This window comes from Bombina bombina, chromosome 11 (genome assembly GCF_027579735.1).
Source record: "Bombina bombina isolate aBomBom1 chromosome 11, aBomBom1.pri, whole genome shotgun sequence".
NCBI classification, from domain to species: Eukaryota; Metazoa; Chordata; class Amphibia; order Anura; family Bombinatoridae; genus Bombina; species Bombina bombina.
In genome coordinates this window covers 41933246-41958607 of record NC_069509.1, presented here as the reverse complement: position 1 = coordinate 41958607, position 25362 = coordinate 41933246, and the positions used below count along the sequence as shown (strand labels likewise).

The 25362-nt window shown below is 38.6% G+C and overlaps 1 protein-coding gene across 1 annotated transcript in view; it reads right to left on the bottom strand.

Moving 5' to 3' along the window:
* Positions 1-25362, bottom strand: part of LOC128641937 (uncharacterized) — a 469590-nt gene that overhangs the window by 231581 nt on the left and 212647 nt on the right. Inside the window, exons 11-12 of the mRNA XM_053694531.1 lie at positions 21776-22081; positions 11331-11426 (exon numbers count right to left, since the gene is read on the bottom strand). Coding sequence (XP_053550506.1) covers positions 11331-11426; positions 21776-22081 — 402 coding nt within the window. The remainder of the gene's footprint in view (positions 1-11330; positions 11427-21775; positions 22082-25362) is intronic.

Below are 25362 nucleotides of genomic sequence, written 5' to 3'. Positions count from 1 at the left end.
TCCTTGCTTGCAGGGAAAAGTACCCATAAAATAATTAAATATCTTCAGACACCAACTTCTCACATCCTCCATTGACAAGAGAATGACTGGGGATTATAGGTAAGGGAAGTTACACTAAACAGCTTTGCTGGGGTGCTCTTTGCCTCCTCCTGCTGGCCAGGAGTTGAATATCCCACTAGTAATTGGAATGACGCCGTGGACTCTCCATGCCATAGGAAAGAAAGGGGATTTAAGTGACTTTGAATGTGGTTGTTAGTACAGATGGGCTGGTCTGAGCATTTCAAAAACTGCTCTAGGGTTTACAGAGAATTGTCAGAAAAAGAGAAAATATCCAGTGAGCGGAAGTTGTGTGGACAAAAATGCCTTGTTGATGTCAGAGGGCAGAGGAGAATGGACAGACTGGTTTGAGATGACAGAAAGGCAACAGTAACTCAAATAACCACTCGTTACAACCAAGGTATGCAGAATACCATCTCTGAGCGCACAACACATTGAACCTTGAAGCAGATGGGCTACAGCAGCAGAAGACCACACTCCTGTCAGCTAAGAACAGGAAACTGAGGCTACAATTCGCACAGGCTACCCAAACGTAGACAATAGAAGATTGGAAAAACGTTGCTTGGTCTGATGACTATTTCATCTACGACATTCAGATGGTAGGGTCAGAATTTGGTGTAAACCACATGAAAGCATGGATCCATCCTGCCTTGTATCAACGGTTCAGGTTCGTGAAGGTGGTATAATGGTGTGGGGGATATTTTCTTGGCACACTTTGGGCCCTTTAGTACCAATTGAACATTGTTTAAACGCCATGGCCTATCTGAATATTGTTGTTGACCATGTCCATCCCTTTATGACTACAGTGGATCCATCTTCTGATGGCTACTTCCAGCAGCATAATGCACCATGTCACACAGCTCAAATCATCTTAAACTGGTTTCTTGAACATGACAATGACTTCACTTTACTCTAATGACCTCAACAGTCACCAGATCTCAATCCAATAGAGCACCTTTGGGATGTGGGGGAATGGGAGATTTGCATTATGGGTGTGCAGCCGAAAAATCTGCAACAACTGCGTGATGCTATCATGTCAATATGAACTAAAATGTCTGACGAATGTTTCCAACACCTTGTTGAATCTATGCCACAAAGAAATAAGGCAGTTCTGAAGGGAAAAGGGGGTCCAACCCGGTACTAGCAAGGCGTACCTAATAAAGTGGCCAGTGAGTGTATATGTCTGTATATGTACTATCAACCCATATCTTCACAGATAGAAAATGTTCCTTTTGACTCCCAAAAATCCACCTGCTGCCCACTTCTGATATTATCACCACCTAATAGTTGTAGAGAACAAGATAGGAATTGGTTGTTAATGTTTCACCAGGGGGTGGGCCCCTCCTCCAATGAAAAACTGATACTCCAATTTACAAATACATCAACAATAGCTGAGTGCTGAAGGAGGGATATTTGGAGGGAAACAAGTCACACAGAAGATAGAGAAAAAGTGACAGAGAGAGAAACAAGGGGAAAGGAGGCTGACATCAGGACAGAACTTCAGAGAGACAGGCTGAAACCTCTATACACCATTATTGTTGAAGGGAAGGTATGGGGAATCCAATACTAATCATACCTCTATTGGAGGGTAATGTATAAGTGTTAAATTTAATTGTATCTAAATATATCTATGTGTGTATATGTATATATATTGCTATAGGCAATGTGGCGAGTTGGGCCTATTGAATTCTGTCTCAATTTTGAGAATAACATAGAATAGAGCAAACCTCTAACCCTAACTGCAGAAGGGGTCACAGGTCTACGCTTTAGGAGATATTAAATGTTATCTTCATAATTGTAGTATATATTCACAACATCCTACTCTTAATACATGCAACCTAACGTAGTATAAATCTGAATGTGATTATATTTAGATATTAAATATTTTTAACTTTATTATTTCCTTGATAAAGTATTGTGAGTAGCCAAACTGTAACAATCAGAAGCTTTGCATTATAGTGGCATATTTATTTGGGATATAGAATGGTGTCATATTTTGATAGAATAATCTATAAATGAAAGATTTGTCAGTAGTTTCTATTTGAGAACATTGCCTGTAACTGTACATGCTACATGATATATACCCGATTTAATGTATGGTAAATGTTATGTAATAGGAACTGTTGATTATTAATTGATTGATTAAATATTGCAAACAGTATTGATTCTATGTTTTTACATTATTGACTTGATAAAAATTCTAATCATTTATTATATTTAAATACTATATGCCTGTGTTAATTATATGCTATATGCGCTAATGCCAATATCTAATTTGGGAATTAAAATAATAATATTGAATAAACAGTCACTCCTGTATATAAGTCACTGTCTTAATTCAATAATAATTTTTACAGAGGGGCCATAGTCCAGCATTTGTGTTGTTTAAAGATAATGAGGGTGGGCATAATAAACTTTTAAATTGTTTATAATTAAAATATATATTAAGGGCTAGGTTTTGAAGTGGAGCGCTAATTTATCGCGCACCACGTGATAACCAGCCATTACAAGTGGCTGGTTATTGCTACCGCGAGCTTGCCAGTATTACAAAGTCACCATAAAACTTTATTTTGTTGTGCGATATGGAGCGGTAAGCCCCATACTGCACAATAAGAAAGTTCCGACTTAGCGTGCTCGTGCATGATTTTCCATATAGAGATCAATAGAGAAAAAATCTAGAAAAAAAAACTAACACCTGCAATCTCAAAATGGCGATCGCATTAACGCATTCCCCATTAAAGTCTATGGAGAAAAACATAAATTATGCTCACCTGATAATTTCATTTCCATTGGACTGAGGAGAGTCCACGGCTTCATTCATTACTTGTGGGAATACAGAACCTGGCCACTAGGAGGAGGCAAAGACACCCCAGCCAAAGGCTTAAATACTTTCCCCCAATCCCTTTATCCCTCAGTCATTCTGCTAAGGGAACAAGGGACAGTATGAGAAATATCAGGGTACAAATGGTGACAGAAGAAAAACAACAATTTAGGTCTGTCCAGAGGAGCAACGGGCGAGAGCCGTGGACTCTCCTCAGACAGATGGAAATTAAATGATCTAATAAGCATAAATTATGTTTTTCATCTTCATCTCAGGAGAGTCCACGGCTTCATGTATTACTTGTGGGAAACAAATACCCAAGCTCTAGAGTACACTGAATAAAAAAACGGGAGGGTAAAGAGGTGGACCCCATTCTCAGGGCACCACAGCCTGCAAAACCTTTCTCCCAAAATTTGTAAAACTTTGAAAAAGTATGTAAAGAGGACCAGGTAGCCGCCCTACAAATCTGCTCCATAGAGGCCTCATTTTTAAAGGCCCAAGAAGAAGCCACTGCTCTAGTTGAATAAGCCGTAATCCTCTGAGGAGGCTTATGTCCCGCAGTTTCATATGCTAAACGGATGATGTTCTCAACCAAACATATAGGGAAGTAGAAGAAGCCTTCTGCCCTCTACGCTTCCCAGAATAAACAACAAAGATGAAGTCCATCTAAAATCCTTTGTGGCCTGAAGATATAACTTCAAAGCCCGAACCACATCCAGATTGTGAAGTAATCGTTCCTTTCGAAGAAGGATTAGGACACAAGGAAGGAACCACAATCTCCTGATTGATGTTGCGATCAGACACAACCTTGGGGAGAAAACTCAACCCAGTACGAAGAACAGCCTTATCAGCATGAAAAACTAGGTAAGGAGGCTCATATTGCAAGGCCACTATCTCAGAGACTCTGCGTGCTGAGACAATAGCCAGTAGAAAAATAACCTTCCAAGACAGTAATTTAATGTCAACCAAGTGCATGGGCTCAAACAGAGCACTCTGCAAAACCTTAAGAACCAAATTTAGACTCCAAGGAGGAGCGGAATGTCGAAACACAGGCCTGATTCTAGACTGAATACCAGGAAGCTCAGTGAGCCTCTTGTGTAATAACACAGATAGAGCCGAAATCTGTCCCCTTAAGGAACTAGCGGCAAGTCCCTTCTACAAACTATCTTGGAGAAAGGAAATAATTATGGATACCTTGACCTTATGCCAAGGGAATCCATGTTCTTCACATCAGAATAAGTAGGTCCTCCACACCTTATTGTAGATGCAACGAGTAACCGGCTTTCTGGCTTTTATGAGAGTATCAATCACTCTCTCAGAGAACCCTCTCTTGGCTAGGACTAAGCGTTCAATCTTCACGCAGTAAGCCTCAGAGAATTTAGATTTTGATGAACAAAGGGACCCTGTACCAGCAGATCCCTGCGACAATTTAACCTCCACGGAGGAGACAACATCCCCACCAGATCCGCAAACCACATCCTGCGCGGCCACAATAGAGCAATCAGAATAGTTGATGCTTGCTCCTGCTTGATGCGGGCCACTACTTGAGGAAGAAGAGGTAGCAGTGGCAATACGTAAGCTAGGTTGAACCCCCCAAGGAACTGCTAAGGTATCTATCAGTTCTGCCTGGGGATCCCTGGACTGTGACCCGTATCTGGGCAGCTTGGAATTAAGTCTGGACACCTTGAGATCTATCTCTGGCGTCCCCATCTGTTGCAGATCTCCGTAAACACCTCGGGATGGAGAGACCATTCCCCCGGATGAACTGATTGTCTCCTGAGAAAGTCCGCTTCCCAGTTGTCCACACCTGGAATGTGGATCGCTGACAGCAAGCAGTTGTGGGCCTCCGCCCTTTCCATAATCTGAGATACTTCCCTCATGGCTAGGGAGCTTGTCGTTCCCCCTGATGGTTGATGTAAGCCACGAGGTAAGAAAAAGGAAGGAACACAGAGGCGCCAATATGGCCTAGTAACGTCTGTAAAAATGGATAAGTAAGTATGATGCAGAAAGGTACTCACAAACGAGAAGCGCCCAATGGTGCAAATGGGGCGGAATGGATCAATATCAGTGGCCCAGCTCACTGTGTGCCAGCCTTCAAGCACTCAATCGAATGGTCAGCAGGCAAGGGGTATGGACCTGCCTGCTTGCCTCGATAAAACATAGTTACCATAGCCTAGTACAGTGGAGACAAGCTGAATAATCACAAGTAATGATTGCACTTACAAGATGTGGCGCACCACCAGGTGCAATAAAAGCAAGGGGCCTCTCAATCGCCCAGCAGACTGTGCTCAGGCATTTGGCAGGATCCCCTCAGCACCCTGCGATGTAAGGTCCCAAAAAAGACCCAGGAAACAGCAAGTGTATCATAAAAACATCTATTCTATTTAAAAACAAAGCAACGCGTTTCTCAGCCCTTCAGAGGCTGTTTCCTCAGGCTATACAAACAGAATCTATGCCGTGGAACAGGAACAAGACCTCTCAAGTTTGACAGTGTTGTAGCATTGCTCCTGACATGGACTTGAGTGGTAAAGCAGGCAGTGAAACTTGTCAACACTGATGGCTTACGGAGCTGTTAATACGAGTCGGGATGGTTTCGCAGAAAGACTCTGCCTGCATCTCCGGACTCTAACCTGCATCAATGCTCTCACTGAGAGGCTGACAGGACTACTTAAAACTCCAGTTCCATTTTGAAGAGTACTACCCTCCATAAGAGACTACTCCGAATTTCTGACACTTCTCTGCCATCCTCCTGTGACGAAAGGCAAAGAATGACTGTGGGATGAGGGGAGTGGGGGAGGTATTTGAGCCTTTGGCTGGGGTGTCTTTGCCTCCTCCTGGTGGCCAGGTTCTGTATTCCCACAAGTAATGAATGAATCCATGGACTCTCCTCAGATTAAGATGGAAAGAAAGTTGTTTAAAAACCTAACACCCTAACATAAGCCCTTAGTCTAATAACCCCTAAACCACCGTCCCCCCACATCACCAACACTAAATAAAACTATAAACCCCAAACTGCCGTCCACCCCACATTGCGACTCCCTAAATAAAGCTATTAACCCCTAAACTGCCGGCCCCCCACATTGCAAATAATAAAATAAAGCTATTAACCCCTAAACCGCCGGCCCCCCACATCACAACAAACTAAATTAAACTATTAACCCCAAAACCTAACGCCTCCTAACTTTAAATTAAAGTTACAATATAACTACCTTAAAATAAATAAAAACTTCCCTGTGAAATGAAAAAAAAAAAACTAAGCTTAAAGGGACAGTTCACCCAAAAATGTTCCCCCCTTTAAATTGTTCCCAAGGATTCATTTTACCTGCTGGAGTGTTTTAAATTGTTTACAAGTAACTCCTTTACCCCTATTTTGGCATTTGAAATAGCTGATTTAGCCTGTTGTATCCCAACCTATACTGAAAGTCTCTATACTGGAGCATATTCTATTGAATAGCCTAAGTAAACACAGCCAGCAGAAGAGATTACATTCTCACTGGGGGGCATGATAGTTAAGATAATTTTCCATTGTTCTCTCTAAGTATTGAGCTTTGGTTTTCTAGACAAATATAAGATAAGGAAGCAAGTCTATGTACATAAAAATGATAACATAATAAGATTTGATATTACCTGAAGCTCAACCCATTGTATTAGGCTGTGGTTTAAAAGCACAAAACCAGCTACTTCATATAACACAAATAAACAGAAAAATGCAATTTCTCATAAATTTTATACTCTGCAGCTGGTATAACAAGTCATTAAAATTACATTTAGATAAAACCAATTTTACAGTGTACTGTCCCTTTAAACTATAACAAAACCTAACATTACTATTTTAAAAAATACCAAACATAAAAAAACAAAATTTGAAATTAGCCAATAGGATGAGAGCTGTTTAAATCCTATTGGCTGATTTGAACAGTCAATAGGATTTAAGTAGCTCTCATCCTATTGGCTGATTTAAATTTTTCAGCCAATAGGAATGCAAGGTACCCCAATATAAAAGGGGTACCTTGCATGCAATCTTCAGTGTGCGGCGGACAATCCCGTGAAGAGAAGTCTCCATGTTGGATGTCCACGCCAGTGTCCTGCTCCGCGACCTTAAGATCAAGATTGAAGATGGCTCTGCGACACCAGGATGAAGATTGAAGATGGGCAGTAAAAGAGCGGATTGCCCTTTTAAAGGCAATGCCCATACAAATGCCCCTTTAGGTGCAATGGGTAGCTTAGATTTTTTTAGAGTTAGGTCTTTTTTATTTTGAGGGGTTGGGTGGGTGGGGTTTTTTGTACTGTTAGGGGGTACTTTGTATTTTTTTAAAGTATAAGAGCTGTTAAATTTAGGGCAATGTCCTACAAAAGGCACGTTTTAGGGCTATTGGTAGTTTAGTGTTAGTTTAGGGGGTGTTTTTGTTTTGGGTGGCTTTTTTGTTTTTATAGGGGTATTAGATTAGGTTTATTTATTTTTTTATTTTGGATAATTTTGATTATTATTTTCTGTAATCTTAGATTTTTTGTAATTTTAGAGTTTGTTATTTTGTTTAATTTTAGAGTTTGTTATTTTTTCATAGTGTTAGGATTTTTTAATTTTGTAATTTAGGTTTTTTATTTTTGGTATTATTTTAAAATAATAATGTTAGGTTTATTTATAGTTTAAGCTTAGATTTGTTTTATTTCACAGGTAAGTTTTTATTTATTTAAGGTAGTTATATTGTACCTTTAATTTAAAGTTAGGGGGTGTTAGGTTTAGGGGTTAATAGTTGAACTTAGTTTGTTGCAATGTGGAGGGCCGGCGGTTTAGGGGTTAATAGGCTTATTTAGGGAGTTGTGATGTGGGGGATCGGCGGTTTAGAGGTTAATAGCTTTATTTAGTTTTAGTAAGGCAGGGGGGATGGCCGATTAGGGGTTAATACTTTAATTTAGGTAGTTACAATGTGAAAAATCTGAAAAACTTGGATCTATTTCTAGCAGGATGCAGCATTTCTGCCAAGCCACGATTATATTCTTAAATGTAACCAAACACTGAATATTAGCAGGTAATATTTTAATAGGGCAATGTAAAATTGCTTTTAATGAAAATGGATTAGAAAAGAAACTTTCAATGTCATACGAAGAGAATATATTGGACTCTGTAATCCAGTATAAAGCTATCTTAATCATAGCTGTCGAATTATACAATTTAAAATTGGGTAAAGATAATCCTTCTATCTCCTTCTTTAACATCATTCTGTGCAAAGAGATCCAAGTTTTTTTTACCACCCGCAATAAACCTAGACATCCACGAATTAAGTTTGTTTTAATCTTTATTGAGAATAAATATAGGTAGATTTTGCAAAGGATAAAGAAGATGTTGGAAAATAATTGTTTTTATAAGATTAACCCGGGCCATTACTGAAAGAGGAAAAGATAACCATAATTCCAAATCAGATTTTATCTTATCTAGTTATGGGTAAAAATTCAAACCATACCATTTTTTAGGATTTGTATGCAAACATATACCTAGGTACTTAATGGTATCTACTATACTAAATGGATGTTCTTGAAAGCTGCCAGGAGATTTTTTAATCCAGAGCAATTCGCTTTTATGATAATTAACCCTATAACCTGAAAAGACACTAAACTCTTGAAGACAATTCAAGATCAGAGGAATGGATTGTCGTGTGTTATTACGAAACAGCAGTAGATCATCAGCATAAAGTAACAATGTTAATGTCTGAGATTCCAATACAATGCCTGTAATTTTCTCTCTTAATTTAATAGCTAATGGTTCAAGGGCAATATTAAATAGGATGGGTGACAAAGGCACCCTTGCCGCGTTCCTCGTTTCAATATAATATTATGGGAAAGATCATTATTGATCAATAGGCAAGATATTGGGGAGCTATACAGTTTCTGAACAAAATGTAAAAAAAAAAATTTAAATCCAAACTTGATCAAGGCATTAAAAAGGTAATCCCTTTTCGGCATCTAGGGTAAGAATTACTATATCCTGGTTCTTATCCTTATCAATTTTATCCATATTCCAACAGTAATCTAAAAAAGTAATCACACTCCGTATATGTTTAGTAGAATTTCTAGATAACATAAAGCCCACTTGATTCTTGTGGATAATATTCTCAAGCGGCACAGCAAGCCTCTAGGCAATGATAGATGATAAAAGCTTATAATCCGTATTCAATACAGAGATCGGTCTATACGAGGCCAGGTCTTCTGATGTTCTCCCTTTCTTCAATATTAAAGAGATATTTGCTGCAGAAACGTATGTAGACATGGGGTCTTTAGAAAGAAAATAAAAATGAAATAGTTTACATAGTGGGATCTTTAACTCTTGTATTAATATCTTATAGAATTCTGCCGGGTTACCATCCGGCCCTGCCGCTTTATTGAGATTATCTACTGCTGTACAGATTTCTTGATCCGTAATTGGAGTATTTAGAGTTAAACAATCTTCCTCCGAAATCTGAGGTGTCTGTATGCTCCACCAAAAATTCTCCTGGCTATCAGGGTTGCTGACTATATTAGAATACAGTTATTGATCAAAATAAAAAAAAAACTTTGCTAATCTGTTCAGTTTCAATGTATCTATCCTCACCTTTTTGGATAGCTGGAATATAATTTCTTTTTTTTCTATTTTTTTGTAAGTCTAGCAAGGTGCTTCGCAGAAGAGCCATGAAACCCACTGAAATGGATATTGGTTTTTGCTTCTTGCTCTAATGATTTTTGTTTAAAGAAGATATCTCGCTCTTTTCTAGTTTCAACATTTGTATTCCAGTTAGAACTTGATTGTTCAGTCAGATATTTTCTATAGGCATTTCTCACTTGGTTAGTATGTTGAGTTTCTGCCGCACAATTTTTTTTATTCAAAATACTCATACATGCCTTTATTTCACCTCGAAGTACTGCTTTCGCGGTTTCCCAAAAAATCTCTATTTTATTAAAATACTCAATATTAATGTTTGAAAAATCTTTCCACCTCTGTTTTAACCAGAGCGTGAATTAAACATTATAGAGCAAGAATCGTGGGAAAAAGAATCTTGCTGTTCTATTGTTAGTTCTATGTGAGGACATAAATGTAAGAGAAATAAACGCATGGTCAGATATTGAGATATCATTGATAGCCATAGATAATTTTTTGATAGATAAAGATTCTGAAATTAAAAATAAATAAATTCTGGAAAAAGTTTTAAAAGATTTAGATTTGCAGGTAAATGCCTGAGAATCAGGGTTCCTAAGTCTCCAAATATCGGTCAATTTAAGTTTATAACACATCTTTTTAAAATTTTTGGCAGCTCTATTATAATTTTTTAGATTTTTATCCGAGAGCCTATCAAGTACTGGGCAGGGAGTTAGATTAACCCCCCCCCCCCCCCCGATTATAATATTTTCGTTAACCAAAATTTCCAATTTTTTTCCAGAATTCGGGAGAAATCCTGTTCGGGCCATAAATGTTACATAAAGTATATTTGGTATTGTGGATTACTACCTGTACAATAATAAACCGCGCATCTGGGTCTGAATCAATATTAATAATAGAATATGTTAAATTTTTATCAAATAGTATTGCTAAGCCACATTTTCTATAAGTAGAAGGTGCCGCAATAACCCTTCATACCCATTTGATCTTATGTTTTTCAGATTCTAACTTAGTCAGGTGTGTCTCTTGAAGTAATACCACATCTGGCTTGTCCTTAGCCAGATGTCTAATAATGAGTTTACGCTTGGCCGGGGAGGAAATTTCTCCAACATTCCAAGACAGTATAGTAAATTTGTTCATATCATTATCATTAGACTACTGATATTAAGTTATGCAAGATGGGGGGAGGAACGGGAAAGACAGAGAGAAAAAAAAATACAAAAATATGATGAGTTTTAATGAGTGACAGTTGTGAGTAAAAATGCAGTAGGTTGATAAGTGTTAAGTGTAATGAGCTATAACACTGGTGTGTAGGTAATAAAATTATTATAGTGACTAAGGTCAGAGATTCCCTGATAACTGATTATAGCACCAGTCATTGTGTACCAGTATTATTCTATAGCAGTGTGAGTATGAAGCAGTCAATAAAAAGTTGCTGCTATGAAAAAGCTGCAGTTATAAACATTTCTCATAACAGTTCCATATAGAGGCTTTAATAGGATCAAGCCAATAGCTTGCAGGGGATAGCATAATGAGCATGATACATGCAAATTACTAAATTAATGCTGGTTCTTCATATGAGGGCTCGTTTGACAAAGAAACAAATATTTGCAATTAATATCAATCAAATAGTAAATAAAATGTAATTATTACCAGCACTGGGAACAGAGTTACAGACAAAATAAGAGGTTTAGTATTAGGTTGCAGGTTGGGATTAGAGTTGATAGTTAGGGTCACATGTAAACTTAAAATATGACAACTCACAATAATATAATTAATATGTGTAAATATATCAGCACTGTCGTACCTACCGATACTACATACCTGTTGGTTGGATTGAAAGATTCACATTGTCTTGCATGGTTGGGGTGGTACATTCTTGGTTCTGTTTTTGGTCAACTGGAGAAGGTAGAGTCATTGCTAAAGACCAAAACAAGTCAGTTAGTAATATACAGAAATATATTTTAAATGTATGAACAGTGTTAAGCAAGAACATTTACAGTGTTTACACGAGATGTAACTTTCATTTATTTTATAATTCTATCCACAGGCTACATTTGAATGTACAACAGAGAAGAACCAGTAGTGGCTAAAATGGTTAAAATGTAAAACAACATTCAAATGTAAAAAAATACACCCTTACCAAGTTTACCATGTAGGGGTTAAACACATAAGTAAAGTATTGGGTCCTATGTTAAAAGGATTGTCACTATAGTCACCAAGAGGTATTTTACAATACTTTATTGTGGGAGGCAATATTTCTCTGCCACTGGTTAAAAGCAGCATCACCCTCTACAATGAAGGTTCAGGGGCCTATTTATTAAAATATTAATATTGCGGATCAAGTCCGCTGCAGATCGATAAATGCCAATCGGCTACTAGCAGGGGGTGTCAAACAACCCGATCGTATTGGATCGGGTTGATTTCTGGCAATGTCTGTCCACCTCCTCAGAGCAGGCGGACAGGTTAGCGGTCTTTAGACCACTGCTTCATAACTTGTGTTTATAGCGAGCCTCATGGCTCGCCAGAAACACGGGGCTTCAAGCTCAGAATGGAGCTTGATAAATCGGCCCCTTAATGTTAATAATCCCTTTACACAATATTGAATGACAATACATTTTACATGTGTGAACCAAAATGCAACTTCTTTTGTTACAATATAATAGTGAAACTAGCACATGAATAGTACACCTACATGAGCTGGGAGATTGTGGTTATATAATGTATATGTGTAAATAGTATGTTATATGCATGAATTACACTGTAAAGTATATATTATGTATTTAGAGTATGTTATATAATATATGTGTTTTTTAACTTTCACTGTGTTCTTTTTTTTAGGAACTAGTTTGAGAGGTAGATTTATCAAGCAGCAGATGCTGCAATCTACCCCCGAAGTTTCCGGATCGCCGGAAACTTAAGTTAATAAGCAGCGGTCTCCTTAACTCATCCGCCACCTCTATGGTGGGGGACTGCAATCATCCTGATCAGATACAATCGAGATGATTGACACCTCTTGCAAGCGTGCTGGGGGGCATTACTACAAATGCTTATGCAATATTAAATGCCGACAGCGTATGCTGTTGGCATTTAGCGATGTCCGTCCGACATTTAATAAATCTACCCGAGAGGGCAGTCACCTTCCGTGTTTTGTATATGTATATGTCCAGGGTGATTACATAAGTCTGGGAACCCTTGACTTGTTCCCAGTTTGTTTGATTGATAGTGCTTGCAAGTGAGTGCTGGACTTTCTCTGTGTTATTTATATATATATACACAATTCCTGAAGAACAAACTTGGCCAAAGATATACTGTGCAGCTGGAGAAAAAAGCAGGCGACTCAGGATGCTTCACAAAAAAGCCATTTAATCCATATGTGAAAACAACAAGGGCCTTAACCCATAACGTTTCGGTTCAGCTTTGAGCTTTGAACCTTTTTAAATGGAGCCCATCAGTGACATACCCCGGTCCCAACCAAACCCACCTTATATACCCTAAGTGATAACAAAATTACCTAAGTGAATAATAGAACTGAAAAAGTGCCATACCGCCAGCCAGCGTCCTCTCCATACACGCTACCGGAACTCCGTGTGCAACCGCACAGCATGATGATGTCATCCACCACCGCCACCGGAGTAACAGACAGGGTGAAGGTTGTCATGACAATCAATAACAACAAAGTGTAGCGATAAGACGCTGGCAAGGCAGAGCAGGGATCAGATGATAGAAAAATTGTATTTAAAGTAAAAAACATTAATTGTTATAATGGATGCATAAAACATTATAACCTAATAAAAGTAAAACATGTTTCTAAACACAAGTGAACTACCCTATTCCAAATGAATAGATTCTAAACTAGAGGGGATTAATAGTGCACAAAACATTAGTAGTCTTTTACATACTCATAAGGGGACATGTAGATTTAAGTTTAACACTAGCCCCATAAGTTCTAAATGATCCAGTGCATTGTTATGAACGGCAATCCTGGCTACCTAAGGCCAAACAGGGCTGCTATAGATGTGGCAATTGTGTCACCTGTAACAACATGATGACTTGCAGCAGTTTTCATCATCCACATACCAAACAAATTTTTTTTAAATAAAGCACAGTTAAACGTGCACATCTGAATTTGTGGTTTATGCGATCATCTGTCCATGTTCCCTATACTACATAGGTAAAACGGTGACCACCTTTAGAGAACGCCTGGCGAACCTTAAATCAGCCATACGTCAGGCTATTAACAAGGGCAGCTCTGATCAACCGGTCGCAAGACATTTCATGCAAGCTGGGCATTCAGTATCAATGCTAAGAGTAATTCTCCTTAACCATGTTCCTCGACTGAGACGTGGGGGTGATAGGGCACTGGCCCTATTGCGCCTTGAGGCCAAATGGATCTTTGATCTGGACACTGTCACACCAAAGGGCCTAAATACAATGATTGACTTTGGCTGCTGGTATAAATGATCATACCTGTGGGAATCCCCTCCAACTGACTTAAAAATTTCTCCCTACTCCTTAGGCATGGATTTTATTTTAGAGGTGGAGTGTGCTTTATTTGTAGTATTCCCTTGATACCACGAGTATAGATGGGACTTATGGGGCTAGTGTTAAACTTAAATCTACAAGACTACTAATGTTTTGTGCACTATTAATCCCCTCTAGTTTAGAATCTATTCATTTGGAATAGGGTAGTTCACTTGTGTTTAGAAACATGTTTTACTTTTATTAGGTTATAATGTTTTATACATCCATTATAACAATTAATGTTTTTAACTTTAAATACAATTTTTCTATCATCTGATAGCCGCTCTGCCTTGCCAGCATCTTATCGCTACACTTTGTTGTTATTGGTTGTCATGACAACCTCCACCCTGTCTGTTACTCCAGTGGTGGTGGCGGATGACATCATCACGCTGTGCGGTTGCACACGGAGTTCCGGTAGCGTGTATGGAGAGGACGCTGGCTGGCGGTTTGGCGCTTTTCCAGTTCTATTATTCACTTAGGTAATTTTGTAATCACTTAGGGTATATAAGGGGGGTTTAGTTGGGACTGGGGTATGTCACTGATGTGCTCCATTTAAAAAGGGTTCAAAGCTGAACCGAAACATTATGGGTTAAGGCCCTTGTTGCTTTCACATATGGATTAAATGGCTTTTTTGTGAAGCATCCTGAGTCGCCTGCTTTTTTCTCCAGCTGCACAGTAGAGATTTATATATATATATATACATATATATATACACAGGGCGGCTCAAAAATGCCACTCTTCACTAGCCATTGGCGAGTGGAAATTTAAACGTGGCAAGTGAAAGTTAGTGTGTGAATGGTGTTGTAAGTAGAAAAGTTAGCACATTTGCAAAATGTACACTCCTATTGCAGCATTGACAAACACACATTTTGGGCTATCTGCTAAAATGATTATCTGAAGGAATATTATTATATATCCTAGAAAGGGCAAGGATATATTATTCCTCTAGCTCAGGTAGGACCACCATTAGTGCTTAGACTATTACTTCTGAGAGGGTAAACAGGGGCCGAGAGAGAGAGATTGGAGAGGAAAAGTGAAATTGGAGAACAAGAAGATAGCTTTAAGAGAGATTGGAGGGAAAAAAAGAGAGGAAAAAGATACGAGAGAAGGAAAGAAAGAGAAAAGAGAACATATGGCCTGAGAGAGAGAAAGGGGAGGGTAAAAAGAAAGATTGAAGAGAGGAGGGAGGGGAGAAAGATATTTAAGAGAGAGAGAAGGGAAAGATAATTCTTACAAGAAAATCTCCAGGTCTGCTATGACTTTCCATGACTGTCAGCACTCTCTCACTTCAACAACTTCCTATTTCTAACTAGCTGTTGTCTTACCCAGAACCACCAAGTTAATGTTGCTAACTACTATGCACTTATTTTTAATCTATTACTGTATGTAGCATTATTTAATTTGTTAAAGGTACAGTCTACACCAGAATTGTTATTGTCTTAAAAGATAGATAATCCCTTTATTACCCATTCCCCAGTTTTGCATAATCAACACAGTTATAATAATACACTTTTAACCTCTGTGATTATCTTGTATCTTAGCCTCTGCAAACTGCCCCTTTATTTCAGTTCTTTTGACAGACTTACGGTTTAGCCAATCAGTGCTGGCTCCCAGGTAACTTCACGTGCACAAACACAGTGTTATCTATATGAAATATGTGAACTAACACCCTCTAGTGGTGAAAAACTGTTAAAATGCATTCTGAAAAGAGGTGGCCTTCAAGGTCTAAGAAATTAGCATATGAACCTCCTAGGTTAAGCTTTCAACTAAGAATACCAAGAGAACAAAGCAAAATTGGTGATTAAAGTAAATTGGAAAATTGTTTAAAATTACATGCCCTATCTGAATCATGAAAGTTTATTTTGGCCTAGACTGTCCCTTTAAGGTATAAATTAAAAAATATTACAACTGACTGCACAATAATGTGTTTCACAATGGCTAAACATATGCAAAGAGGGGTTGGAGTAGGTAGTGGGTGTAGTGTGGGTAGGATCAGAAGTGGCGAGTAACCTTTTGGCCTGGCTAGTAGCTTACAACCTGAAATTTTTAGCCCTGTATATATATATATATATATATATATATATATATAGCAATGAACAGATGGCAGCACTCTCTGGTCCTTTAAATGAATAATTTATTATGTGACGTTTCGGGGACCGTATCCCCTTCCTCAGACCTATGATATATTAATATAGCATACAGAGAAAGTCCAGCACTCACTCACAAGCTCTCAACTAAGATAAAAATCAGCAATGGAAGAGCTGCTTTTTATCTTAGTTGAGAGCTTGTGAGTGAGTGCTGGACTTTCTCTGTGTGCTATATTAATGTATTATTTTTTTGTAATTTTCCCTGTTTGGGCCTTGCACCCAGGCCTGCCTGGGGTTAACTGCCTGTGACTCTGGTGACAGTGAAGCTTCCTGAGAGTGCTGTTTTGAACCCAGGGCTGTGCATGTTACAGGGTCATAGGATTTGTACCCGGTCCGGCCTGAGAGTGCTGATCCCTCCCCTGTTTTGTATATGTATGTATATATATATATATATATATATATATATATATCAGCCCTTCCCAGTCCAACACCTTGTCATATACTATATCCATTCATATCAATGGTACAACACTTATCAATACAACTTTCTCTCTCTTGATAGATTCATTTAAAAGATTGTTTAAGACTTTGTGAAGAACATTATTTCTTCTTTTTTTGCAAACCCATAGGGCACCTTCACCTTAGTGTTTAATGTGATGGGAAATGTTAACGTTTTTGAAATGCTAGACTGTATACACGCAATATATATAATCTATGCCCGCAGTTTCCGGCTCGCAGGAAACAGAAGTTAAGAAGCAGCGGTCGTAAGACTGCTGCTCCTTAACTTATCCGCTACCTTTTAGGTGGGGGACTGCAATCATCCTGATCAGCGAATCATGTACTACCAGCATTTAATAAATCTACCCCATGATGTTTAAGTGATTATACAATAAAAATGTAACATACGGCACAGTGCCATATGGCTAGCATAGCTATTGGAAAAGAGGTAGAAATGTCAACTCTAAAAAAAAGATCACTTAAACATCATGAATTAAGGTCTATTTTATTTATTGCATAGATACAACTTAGTGTTATAAAAACACTAAGGCCTAGATTTAGAGTTCGGCGGTAAAAGGGCTGTTAACGATCCGCGGGCTTTTTTCTGGCCGCACCATAAAATTAACTCTGGTATCGAGAGTTCAAACAAATGCTGCGTTAGGCTCCAAAAAAGGAGCGTAGAGCATTTTTACCGCAAATGCAACTCTCGATACCAGAGTTGCTTACGGACGCGGCCGGCATCAAAAACGTGCTCGTGCACGATTCCCCCATAGGAAACAATGGGGCTGTTTGAGCTGAAAAAAAACCTAACACCTGCAAAAAAGCCGCGTTCAGCTCCTAACGCAGCCCCATTGTTTCCTATGGGGAAACACTTCCTACGTCTGCACCTAACACCCTAACATGTACCCCGAGTCTAAACACCCCTAGCCTTACACTTATTAACCCCTAATCTGCCGCCCCCGCTATCGCTGACCCCTGCATTATATTATTAACCCCTAATCTTCCGCTCCGTAAACCGCCGCAACCTACGTTATCCCTATGTACCCCTAATCTGCTGCCCTAACATCGCCGACCCCTATGTTATATTTATTAACCCCTAATCTGCCCCCCACAACGTCGCCGACACCTACCTACACTTATTAACCCCTAATCTGCCGAGCGGACCTGAGCGCTACTATAATAAAGTTATTAACCCCTAATCCGCCTCACTAACCCTATCATAAATAGTATTAACCCCTAATCTGCCCTCCCTAACATCGCCGACACCTACCTTCAATTATTAACCCCTAATCTTCCGATCGGAGCTCACCGCTATTCTAATAAATGTATTAACCCCTAAAGCTAAGTCTAACCCTAACACTAACACCCCCCTAACTTAAATATAATTTACATCTAACGAAATAAATTAACTCTTATTAAATAAATTAATCCTATTTAAAGCTAAATACTTACCTGTAAAATAAACCCTAATATAGCTACAATATAAATTATAATTATATTATAGCTATTTTAGGATTAATATTTATTTTACAGGCAACTTGGTATTTATTTTAACTAGGTACAATAGCTATTAAATAGTTAAGAACTATTTAATAGTTACCTAGTTAAAATAATAACAAATTTACCTGTAAAATAAATCCTAACCTAAGATATAATTAAACCTAACACTACCCTATCAATAAAATAATTAAATAAACTACCTACAATTACCTACAATTAACCTAACACTACACTATCAATAAATTAAATAAACACAATTGCTACAAATAAATACAATTAAATAAACTAGCTAAAGTACAAAAAATAAAAAAGAACTAAGTTACAGAAAATAAAAAAATATTTACAAACATAAGAAAAATATTACAACAATTTTAAACTAATTACACCTACTCTAAGCCCCCTAATAAAATAACAAAGCCCCCCAAAATAAAAAATTCCCTACCCTATTCTAAATTAAAAAAGTTACAAGCTCTTTTACCTTACCAGCCCTGAACAGGGCCCTTTGCGGGGCATGCCCCAAGAAGTTCAGCTCTTTTGCCTGTAAAAAAAAACATACAATACCCCCCCCCCCAACATTACAACCCACCACCCACATACCCCTAATCTAACCCAAACCCCCCTTAAATAAACCTAACACTAATCCCCTGAAGATCTTCCTACCTTGTCTTCACCATCCAGGTATCACCGATCGGTCCTGGCTCCGATATCTTCATCCAACCCAAGCGGGGGCTAGACATCCACTGAAGAAGTCCAGAAGAGGGTCCAAAGTCTTCCTCCTATCCGGCAAGAAGAGGACATCCGGACCGGCAAACATCTTCTCCAAGCGGCATCTTCGATCTTCTTCCATCCGGAGCGAAGCGGCAGGATCCTGAAGACCCCCAGCGCGGAACATCCATCCGGACCGACGACTGAACGACGAATGACGGTTCCTTTAAGGGACGTCATCCAAGATGGCGTCCCTCGAATTCCGATTGGCTGATAGGATTCTATCAGCCAATCGGAATTAAGGTAGGAATTTTCTGATTGGCTGATGGAATCAGCCAATCAGAATCAAGTTCAATCCGATTGGCTGATCCAATCAGCCAATCAGATTGAGCTCGCATTCTATTGGCTGTTCCGATCAGCCAATAGAATGCGAGCTCAATCTGATTGGCTGATTGGATCAGCCAATCGGATTGAACTAGATTCTGATTGGCTGATTCCATCAGCCAATCAGAATATTCCTACCTTAATTCCGATTGGCTGATAGAATCCTATCAGCCAATCGGAATTCGAGGGACGCCATCTTGGATGACGTCCCTTAAAGGAACAGTCATTCGTTGTTCAGTCGTCGGTCCGGATGGATGTTCCGCGCTGGGGGTCTTCAGGATCCTGCCGCTTCGCTCCGGATGGAAGAAGATCGAAGATGCCGCTTGGAGAAGATGTTTGCCGGTCCGGATGTCCTCTTCTTGCCGGATAGGAGGAAGACTTTGGACCCTCTTCTGGACTTCTTCAGTGGATGTCTAGCCCCCGCTTGGGTTGGATGAAGATATCGGAGCCAGGACCGATCGGTGATACCTGGATGGTGAAGACAAGGTAGGAAGATCTTCAGGGGATTAGTGTTAGGTTTATTTAAGGGGGGTTTGGGTTAGATTAGGGGTATGTGGGTGGTGGGTTGTAATGTTGGGGGGGGTATTGTATGTTTTTTTTTACAGGCAAAAGAGCTGAACTTCTTGGGGCATGCCCCGCAAAGGGCCCTGTTCAGGGCTGGTAAGGTAAAAGAGCTTGTAACTTTTTTAATTTAGAATAGGGTAGGGAATTTTTTATTTTGGGGGGCTTTGTTATTTTATTAGGGGGCTTAGAGTAGGTGTAATTAGTTTAAAATTGTTGTAATATTTTTCTTATGTTTGTAAATATTTTTTTATTTTCTGTAACTTAGTTCTTTTTTATTTTTTGTACTTTAGCTAGTTTATTTAATTGTATTTATTTGTAGCAATTGTGTTTATTTAATTTATTGATAGTGTAGTGTTAGGTTAATTGTAGGTAATTGTAGGTAGTTTATTTAATTATTTTATTGATAGGGTAGTGTTAGGTTTAATTATATCTTAGGTTAGGATTTATTTTACAGGTAAATTTGTTATTATTTTAACTAGGTAACTATTAAATAGTTCTTAACTATTTAATAGCTATTGTACCTAGTTAAAATAAATACCAAGTTGCCTGTAAAATAAATATTAATCCTAAAATAGCTATAATATAATTATAATTTATATTGTAGCTATATTAGGGTTTATTTTACAGGTAAGTATTTAGCTTTAAATAGGATTAATTTATTTAATAAGAGTTAATTTATTTCGTTAGATGTAAATTATATTTAAGTTAGGGGGGTGTTAGTGTTAGGGTTAGACTTAGCTTTAGGGGTTAATACATTTATTAGAATAGCGGTGAGCTCCGATCGGAAGATTAGGGGTTAATAATTGAAGGTAGGTGTCGGCGATGTTAGGGAGGGCAGATTAGGGGTTAATACTATTTATTATAGGGTTAGTGATGCGGATTAGGGGTTAATAACTTTATTATAGTAGCGCTCAGGTCCGCTCGGCAGATTAGGAGTTAATAAGTGTAGGTAGGTGTCGGCGACGTTGAGGGGGGCAGATTAGGGGTTAATAAATATAATATAGGGGTCGGCGGTGTTAGGGGCAGCAGATTAGGGGTACATAGGGATAACGTAGGTGGCGGCGCTTTGCGGTCGGAAGATTAGGGGTTAATTATTTTAAGTAGCTGGCGGCGATGTTGTGGGGGGCAGATTAGGGGTACATAAGTATAACGTAGGTGGCGGTCGGCAGATTAGGGGTTAAAAATTTTAATCGAGTGGCGGCGATGTGGGGGGAGCTCGGTTTAGGGGTACATAGGTAGTTTATGGGTGTTAGTGTACTTTAGGGTACAGTAGTTAAGAGCTTTATAAACCGGCGTTAGCCAGAAAGCTCTTAACTCCTGCTATTTTCAGGCGGCTGGAATTTTGTCGTTAGAGCTCTAACGCTCACTGCAGAAACGACTCTAAATACCAGCGTTAGAAAGATCCCATTGAAAAGATAGGCTACGCAAATGGCGTAGGGGGATCTGCGGTATGGAAAAGTCGCGGCTGCAAAGTGAGCGTTAGACCCTTTAATCACTGACTCCAAATACCAGCGGGCGGCCAAAACCAGCGTTAGGAGCCTCTAACGCTGGTTTTGACGGCTACCGCCGAACTCTAAATCTAGGCCTAAGATTTGCCATTACTTTAAGTGAAAGCAAGAGCTGAGTTTTTTAGCTTGCCCCATAGAAGTCTATTAGCTGAGAGATTTACTGAGACCGCAATACCCAGATGTTAGCGTGCCTAAGGCTCTTGCTTAAGTGCTAACATTTTACTTTCCACTTGTAATATGTTAGTAAAAATGGGTACGCTATGGATTGTGCTCTAGCAATGTTAGCGCAGCATAATGCTTTCATTTATACGCTCCACTTGTAATCTAGGCATGAATCTTTTGCATTAACAACAGGAAAAAAATCTCATTTCATTATACTGCAGAATCTGTTTTACTGGAGACAACTTTACACTGAATTTAAGCAATTTTATTAAGAGTATTTATGTAGAAATACAAGAATTTACTAAATATTGTTGAGAATTAAAAAAATATATGTTACCTCTTTCCATATTAAATGATTTATGAATAGGAGAGTCCAGCGTCTCATGTTCCACCGTGGCTATTACACCATATGATTTACCCTCAATTAAATCATTTTTCCTCAAGTCACAGGTGCTTATAGCTCTGAAGCTGCCATTGTCATACATATCAGATTTAACAGAGGAGTTATGTGTAATATTCTCTTCTTTTGTTGAGTCCAGAGTCAGTTTCCATGAAATTGTAATGTTTTCAGGGTAAAAACTGTCAACTTCCAATGTAAATATCCCATCTTCAGGATTACAAATATTCTTCACATCTGGTAATGCTAAAAATACATTTAAATTGGTGTAAAGACTTCAGCTGTGTGCTAAGAAATTAATGTCACAAACTGTCATTTTCTGGAATTTCCAAACCTTCCCCTCTTTAAAAAAAATCAATTTCTGCACAAAGGTATCTTAATGTGTTTTAGTTTTTAATGCAATTTGTGCTATACATATGTATTATCAAATTTGTTTCTAGTAAAAATTAGTAGTTTCAGTGATAGCTTTTGCTGTGCATAGAAAGTGTGTATGTGTGCTCCATGCATCTGCACAGAAATACCCTAACAGCTAACAGAGATGAATATGTTACACCCCAGGCTCTCTCATCAAAATAGTAAGTAATTATTTTAAATGATGGTAAACTCTCCGCTTTTTAAAATCATATCCAGAATGTTAGCAATATTTTAGTTAAAGTTTCATTAACCCCTTAACGACCAAGGACGTACGCCATACATCCTCAAAAAAATACAGTTAATCGGTCCTCGGTCTGGAAAGCAGCTGGAAGCGATCCTGCTTGCTTCCAGCTGCTTTCCGGTTATTGCAGTGATGCCTCGATATCGAGGCATCCTGCAATAACCCCCCTTGGCCATCCGATGCAGAGAGCCACTCTGTGGCCCTCTCTGCACCGGACATCGGTGGAAGGTATCATTGGTGGGTGGGAGCCAGTCTGGGAGGCGGGTGGGCGCCATCGATGGGCCGAGTGGAGTGGAGGGGTGCAGGATCGGGGGCGGGACAGACGGGGGCGCGCATGGGCGCGCGTGTGCACGGGGGGGGCGGCGGGCGGGCGCGTGCACGGGGTGGGAGCGGGAGGGAACCGCTACACTGCAGAAAAACAAAGTTGATAAAAGTAAAAAAAAAATGTATTTACAAATTGCATCTAAGCATCTAAGGGATCTGGAAGGGGTGGGGGGTTGGTCTGGGGGGGGGGGAAGCTACACTACAGAAAAGGGCAATTAAAAAAAAACAGCATACTTTTTTTAACTAAATTGGGTACTGGCAGCTGTTTGGTGGGGGATCAGTAAGGTTGGGGGCTAAGGGGGGATCCTACACAGCAGCATATGTAAATATGCTTTAAAAAAAAGGCCCAAATATAGCTTTTATTTTAGTACTGGCAGAGTTTCTGCCAGTACTTAAGATGGCGGGGACAATTGTGGGGTGGGGGAGGGAAGAGAGCTGTTTGGGAGGGATCAGGGGGTCTGATGTTTCAGGTGGGAGGCTGAGCTCTATACTAAAGCTAAAATTAACCCTGCAAGCTCCCTACAAGCTACATAATTAACCCCTTCCCTGCTAGCCATAATACACGTGTGATGCGCAGCGGCATTTGGCGGCCTTCTAATTACCAAAAAGCAACGCCAAAGCCATATATGTCTGCTATTTCTGAACAAAGGGGATCCCAGAGAAGCATTTACAACCATTTGTGCCATAATTGCACAAGCTGTTTGCAAACAATTTCAGTGAGAAACCTAAAGTTTGTGAAAAATGTAACGTTTTTTTTTAATTTGATCGCATTTGGTGGTGAAATGGTGGCATGAAATATACCAAAATTGGCCTAGATCAATACTTGGGGTTGTCTACTACACTACACTAAAGCTAAAATTACCCCTAAAAGCTCCCTACATGCTCCCTAATTAACCCCTTCACTGCTGGGCATAATACACGTGTAGTGCGCAGTGGCATTTAGCAGCCTTCTAATTACTAAAAAGCAACGCCAAAGCCATATAAGTCTGCTATTTCTGAACAAAGGGGATCCCAGAGAAGAATTTACAACCATTTAACCCATAATTGCACAAGCTGTTTGTAAATAATTTCAGTGAGAAACCAAAAGTTTGTGAAAAAATTAGTGAAAAAGTGAACGATTTTTTGTATTTAATCGCATTTGGCGGTGAAATGGTGGCATGAAATATAACAAAATGGGCCTAGATGAATACTTTGGGATGTCTACTAAAAAAAATATATACATGTCAATGGACATTCAGAGATTCCTGAAAGATATTAGTGTTCTAATGTAACTAGAGCTAATTTTGAAAAATAATGGCTTGGAAATAGCAAAGTGCTACTTGTATTTATTTCCCTATAACTTACAAAAAAAGCAAAGAAGATGTAAACATTGGGTATTTCTAAACTCAGGACAAAATTTAGAAACTATTTAGCATGGTTGTTTTTTGATGGTTGTAGATGTGTAACAGATTTTGGGGGTCAAAGTTAGAAAAAGTGTGTTTTTTTCCATTTTTTCCTCATATTTTATAATTTTTTTATAGTAAATTATAAGATATGATGAAAATAATTGTATCTTTAGAAAGTCCATTTAATGGCGAGAAAAACGGTATATAATATGTGTGGGTACAGTAAATGAGTAAGAGGAAAATTACAGCTAAACACAAACACCGCAAAAATGTAAAAATAGCCTTGGTCCCAAACGGACAGAAAATGGAAAAGTGCTGTGGTCATTAAGGGGTTAATCAGGTGTAACGAAAACGCTATTAGTTACTTTTTAATATAGATATAAAACTCAAATTCCATGCGCTCCGCTGCCCACTTCAAAAGTCAATTTTTCTGTGAGCTAATGGTTTGAATTGTTCTCTACTCAGCTACAACAAAAGTGCCATATGAGGAGAGCGCTGATTGGACAACATTTCAAACTGTTATCTCACAGAAAAATTTACTTTTGATGTGAGCTGCGGAGCGCAGAGTATTTCAATTTCATATCTATGTCAAAAAGTAAGTTACAGCGCATCTTCATTACAACTGATGAATTAAACTACATCTAAAATATCGCTAACATTCCGGATATGATTTTAAAAAGGGTTGAGTTTACCATCACTTTAATTACGGTTCATTAAAACGGAAAAAAAAAAAAAAAAATTCTAAACGCAGTCCATTGTAGGATATCAAATTAATCCATGCTAACTTGTTAATGTGTATATATATTTGTCTACTTAATTATGAGAGACACATTTATTATGTACTGCTATCTTTTATTCATATATCTCTGACATATTAAAGGGACAGTCTACTTGAAAAAATTTATTGTATAAAAAGATACATAATCCCTTTATTACCCATTCCCCAGTTTTGTATAACCAACACGGTTATATTAAAATATGTTTGTACCTCTATGATTACCTGTATCTAAGCCTCTGCGGACTGCTCCTTATCTCATTGTATTTTATTTAGCTTTTTACAATCTTGGATTATAGCCAATTAGTGCCGGTTCTTGTGAATCCATTATCATTCTCCACAGGAGTGTGCACAATGTTATCTGTATGGCACACAGTAGTGCAAGATT